This window comes from Arachis duranensis, chromosome 1, assembly GCF_000817695.3.
Source record: "Arachis duranensis cultivar V14167 chromosome 1, aradu.V14167.gnm2.J7QH, whole genome shotgun sequence".
Classification (NCBI taxonomy): Eukaryota; Viridiplantae; Streptophyta; class Magnoliopsida; order Fabales; family Fabaceae; genus Arachis; species Arachis duranensis.
In genome coordinates this window covers 96,152,873-96,158,230 of record NC_029772.3, presented here as the reverse complement: position 1 = coordinate 96,158,230, position 5,358 = coordinate 96,152,873, and the positions used below count along the sequence as shown (strand labels likewise).

At 33.7% G+C, this 5,358-nt stretch overlaps 1 protein-coding gene across 1 annotated transcript in view; it reads left to right on the top strand.

Annotated features, from left to right (window-relative positions):
- The first annotated feature begins 1,891 nt into the window (after positions 1 to 1,891).
- LOC107464990 (general transcription and DNA repair factor IIH helicase subunit XPB1) overlaps positions 1,892 to 5,358 on the top strand; it is a 6,245-nt gene continuing 2,778 nt past the window's right edge. Inside the window, exons 1-11 of the mRNA XM_016083959.3 lie at positions 1,892 to 2,078; positions 2,175 to 2,221; positions 2,312 to 2,381; positions 2,491 to 2,650; positions 2,781 to 3,003; positions 3,113 to 3,169; positions 3,339 to 3,479; positions 4,070 to 4,150; positions 4,292 to 4,379; positions 4,829 to 5,166; positions 5,245 to 5,320. Coding sequence (XP_015939445.1) covers positions 2,060 to 2,078; positions 2,175 to 2,221; positions 2,312 to 2,381; positions 2,491 to 2,650; positions 2,781 to 3,003; positions 3,113 to 3,169; positions 3,339 to 3,479; positions 4,070 to 4,150; positions 4,292 to 4,379; positions 4,829 to 5,166; positions 5,245 to 5,320 — 1,300 coding nt within the window. The 5' untranslated portion in view covers positions 1,892 to 2,059. The remainder of the gene's footprint in view (positions 2,079 to 2,174; positions 2,222 to 2,311; positions 2,382 to 2,490; positions 2,651 to 2,780; positions 3,004 to 3,112; positions 3,170 to 3,338; positions 3,480 to 4,069; positions 4,151 to 4,291; positions 4,380 to 4,828; positions 5,167 to 5,244; positions 5,321 to 5,358) is intronic.

Here is a 5,358-nt window from a genome sequence, read left to right as displayed (position 1 = left end):
TCTTTTTTCGAATTGAGGACTCCCATATACTGCACTACAAAGCCAAACTAAGTTACCCACACTCACTTTCACTGTGATACATTGGTCAATTTGATCAATAACCACACAAGAAGCATTAGCAATAGAAGATAGAAACCAAATGTCACCCCTGTGTCCTACTGCTTCCTCAATACCAACACAATGAAAACCCAACTTATCCCAAAAATTCTTCAAATTATTAAACATGGTATGAGTCTCAAAGAGAAAGAAGAAAGATGGTTTATATATTCTCACCAAATTTTTGCAATGCACACGGGCCATCTTGTTAGACGCACCCCTCACATTCCAGGCTATGATATTGAAACTATCCATAAAAAACAGCAAAAAGGGAGCTCCAATAACAAACCCGAGACTCAACATGTTGTCCCTGTCTTCGACAATCCTGCCTTTAATGGACTCTCAAGTGGCAGCCCAATTTTCTCCGTCGAAACTTGCACCATACCTGCCGTCGATGCTCCATCCTTATCTACTGGTGAATTCTGCAAAGAGTTTGGGCGAGGACGCTTTCTCACAGTGCCATTTGTTGTCTCACCTTGCTGCTGATGATGAACATTGTGCCGGGTCTCCAAAGAAGCCACACTAACCGATTTTCCAATATTGATGCCCCTGCTTAATTTTACTTTGGATCCAGTAGCATGTGTTGTACGTTGGTGGTTAGGCCTTGTCCAAGTACTGGTAGCCTTGTTAGTGTGTGTTTGGATTGTGTTTGGATTGTGGTTGGGCAAACTGAAGTTTGAATAAAAGTGATTTTATAAAATTGATTTTGGATAAAAGTAAGTTTGTGTCAACATAATTTATGTTTGTCAACTCTATACTAAAATTGATTTTGATAAAATAAATATTGTTTGGATAATATTAGTTAAAATCACTTTTAGATAGATAATTATTAAAAAAGACATGACATTAAATTATAATATTATTTTTTTATATATATTTAATTTTTTTTATATTTTTTTCATATATGTTTTTATATAGTATATTTTTTATATTTTTAGTACTCTTTTTTAGTACGCTATAATTTTTTATTATTATTATTATTTATGGTTAATTTTTTTGTTTAATTTATTTTACCTAATGGGTCAATAAATTATATTATAAAAAGATAATAATAAATATAATGCACAAAAATTACCATTATAAAAATATATAATGTCAAATAAAAATTAGTAAAAATATAAATAATAAATAATAAAAAAAAGAACTCATGTAAAGAGAAATAATAAGAATTCTATAAGTAATATAATAATATGTATAAAGGATAAAGTTAATAAAAGAAAAATAAAAGTTAAATGTCAATGGCTAAAAGCCAGTTAATGCAACGCAGAAGCTAGAAATTCTTACTTCTTGTAAACGTGGTTTTGTAACCAAAATCACTTCTGCGTTTATAGATAGAAAACTTAGCCAAACAAAAAATAGAAGCGTTCAAGAAGTTGTAACGTGCTTTTCCTCTTTCAACGTGATTGCCAAACACACCCCAAAACTTTAATAACATTTTATATCTAAAATACTTTCATTTCAACTAATTAATTCCAATTTTACCCTTTATGCAAATTAAATTAGAGTTTCATTCTTATTTCAATTCCTGTCTTCCATTTTGCACCAAATAAAATATTGAGATTTATTTCAATCCCTGTTTTTTAGTCTCTGTCTCTCAGTCTCAATATTTTCGTCTCTATCGCTCCACCAAACGCTACCTTAACATTCTTCTTTATTTAAATTAATTATTATCATTATTATCAACTCCTCAATCTTTTATGGTAATAACTAATAACTAATAAATAGTAAAAAAAAAACACATTTTAAAAACCATAAGCACTACCGTCATACTCATTGGTATAAATATGAAGATTCACTCGGTTGTCTGAAACTTGGTTCGTTCATTCTCTCGTTCAGGTTCTATTTTCTTCATCCTTGGCAATTCATCAATCTGAGTCGGTTCAGTGCGAATCACTGATCGGAAAGAAGAAACCGTTTTAAAAGAATTCGAATTAAATTAACAAAATTTTCATACCCTAATCTAATGGGACAACACGGACACGGTACTTTTGCCCTTCGTTCTGAATTTCTGATGCACCCATCTAATCCAATGAAATGCATGTAATCAAGCTCTTCCTATTTCGATTGCATATTTGCAGGTGATAAGGGCCGACCCTTCAAAAAGTTCAAGCCCTCTAACAAATTCGTTAGTTCACTTGCGAAATCTTCGATTTTAGTTCCTCTTTTAGTTCGTTTATTTTCGTGCTTCAACTCCTCTTGATGTTGTTTGCTTCAGGAAGATAGCAGCAAAAGAGGATTCGATGACGATGACGTTTATGGCGGCGACGATGCACACGACGAGGATGGTAATCTTCGTTTACCATCTAATTAAATTGCATGTAGGATTAGATTTTGGAGAAGGGGGTTAGTTGAGTTTTTAGGATAATATTGGATTGAGTTTTTTGTATGAATCAGATGGCAAAGTCAAAGATTTTAGCAAATTAGAGCTGAAACCGGATCACCTCAATCGTCCTCTCTGGGCCTGTGGCAATGGCCGCATATTCCTTGAGACCTTCTCTCCTTTGTACAAGCAAGCTTATGATTTTCTTATTGCCATTGCCGAACCCGTTTGCAGGTTGCTTCTTTTCCTTTTGAGTAATCATTTTTATATAGATTTAGATATATGAGGAGGATAGTTGCAGGGTATGTTGTGTTATTAGATTTTTACTTATAAGTTTGGTGTGTGTGATGATACTGATGGATAGGCCGGAGTCTATGCATGAATACAACCTTACACCACACTCGCTGTATGCTGCTGTTTCTGTTGGTCTGGAAACAGAAACTATCATATCCGTTTTGAACAAGTTATCAAAGACCAAGCTTCCCAAAGAGATGATTAGTTTCATACATGATTCCACTGCTAATTATGGTAAAGTGAAGCTGGTGCTCAAGAAGAATCGCTACTTTATTGAATCTCCATTTCCTGAGGTATGGAAATGTTGCTCTCAGCCTCTCACTGACCCATTGTGTTTCCCTTAGCAGTCTATGCAAATCCTTTGTTAAGATCTTGTTTGTTTCATTATAACAAATTTTATAGGTATTGAAGACATTGCTTAAAGATGAAGTCATATCTCGAGCAAGAATTACTTCTGAGGTTTGTGATCACATTTTTTTTTCTGCTAAAATGCATATTTTTGGATGTAAAAATTTGCAAATGTTACTATATGTTCAATACTACACAGTGTGCATTCCTGTTACTACTACTTCCCGTGACGTGACTGAATCAGTGAATTTCAAATTCCATATTGTTCTTTCTCTTATAGGGTACAAATGGGGATGGATTTACAATTAGCAAAGCAGCAGGTGAAATTGAAGGCAGACATGACGAGTTGCTAAATGAAGCCGAGGTGGCAGCAGCTGCTGAAGAGAAAGAAACTCATGCTTTTGAAATTAATCCTTCTCAGGTAACTTAGTTGTGAGCTTTTGAAAGAGATTGTCTTACTTTCACTCTAAAGCAAATCCCTTTGTTTTCAGTTTCGCATCATGATACCTAGACTGACACCACAAATTTGAATCAGAGTTATGTTATTTCTCATGAAAAAATGATGCTGGGTTTGGTAATTCGGGTCCCAATGAATGGATGAGTTAATTGACTCGAATCCAAGGAGAAAATTTTTAATATATATACACTAATTAGAAGAAGTAGATAATATTAGCAGCATATTTTTTATTACTAGGTTCTTTTTTCTCTATGCTGTGGCTCTGATATTGTTCTGTATGCTGTTTCAATTGCCACAATGACAAGTGTAAATACATTAAGTGGATTCCACACTAAATCCTGAATTTTACACAGTTGATCGTCACCCAAATTATATAGTTCATCTTTCCATCTTTTTGGCAGTCAACTTTGTTACTTCAGTTTGCGTGAGTATCTGTTTGAATTCGCTGATAAATAATATGATGTCAAAATGTTTTTAATTTGCAAGAAAATTGAGATTTATCTGTTGGAAATTAAAATAGTGATTGCAATTGCTTTACATACATTCTATTACAGGTTGAAAATGTAAAGCAACGGTGCTTGCCAAATGCATTAAATTATCCCATGTTGGAGGAGTATGATTTCAGAAATGATACAGTGAGTTTACATAATTTTTCTTCCAAAGAAACCTTTAGGGTTGTAATTATGTTTACTGATAGTACATCTTGCTAATTTACAGTTATGAGCTTTGAATTGGTTATCTTGCATGCATTCAGTTGTATTCTGTTAATGCTGCAGGTGAACCCTGACCTTGACATGGAACTAAAGCCTCAAGCACAACCACGACCTTATCAAGAGAAGAGCCTTAGCAAAATGTTTGGAAATGGTAATGCTGATATCTTAAACAAGGACTTTATCTCTTGCAATTTACTAAATTTAGAGCACACATCAACTTTTGTTTTTGAATTGATTGAGTTTATTTATTTATTCATTTACTTTTTTTAATTTGGTCTTAAACTTGGGTCTACAACACAATTTTCAAGTTTTGCATATTATGAAGACTATAATTTTCAGCTTCATTAAACCATAACATATAGTTTAAAAACCGTATGCATTAGTATGATTAACATTAATTTTCCTTTGGAATTTGTGTGTTAATATCATAACATATAGTTTAAAAATCATGTTAAGGATATTTCGCTAGTGGTGTGGCTGTTGTGACTGGTTTTGGATTGGCATGACTTCAGCAACATTAAATGATTAATGTTTCTATTCTGTAAATGCCTATTGAAATATAAATTATTTCTGAGTGCAACTCTTTTTTTCGCTGCTCAGGTAGAGCAAGATCTGGTATAATAGTCCTGCCTTGTGGTGCTGGAAAGTCCCTGGTTGGTGTATCTGCAGCTAGCCGGATCAAGAAGAGTTGCCTTTGTTTGGCAACAAATGCTGTCTCTGTAGATCAGTGGGCTTTTCAGTTTAAACTATGGTCAACTATCCGAGAGGAAAATATTTGCCGTTTTACATCTGATAGCAAAGAGAGATTCCGTGGTAATGCTAGAGTTGTTGTGACAACATATAATATGGTTGCTTTTGGTGGTAAACGGTCTGAAGAATCTGAAAAGATCATTGAAGAAATAAGAAACAGAGAATGGGGATTACTCCTTATGGATGAGGTAATCCTAAAACCTACTCTTTCGTTATGATGAAATATAGCTCGTTATTTATGCATGATATCATTGCATAATAAACAGGTGCATGTGGTTCCAGCCCATATGTTTCGAAAAGTCATTAGTATCACTAAATCTCACTGCAAACTTGGGCTAACAGGTATGCCCTTTTATGTTAATTTATTATCACGTGGACTA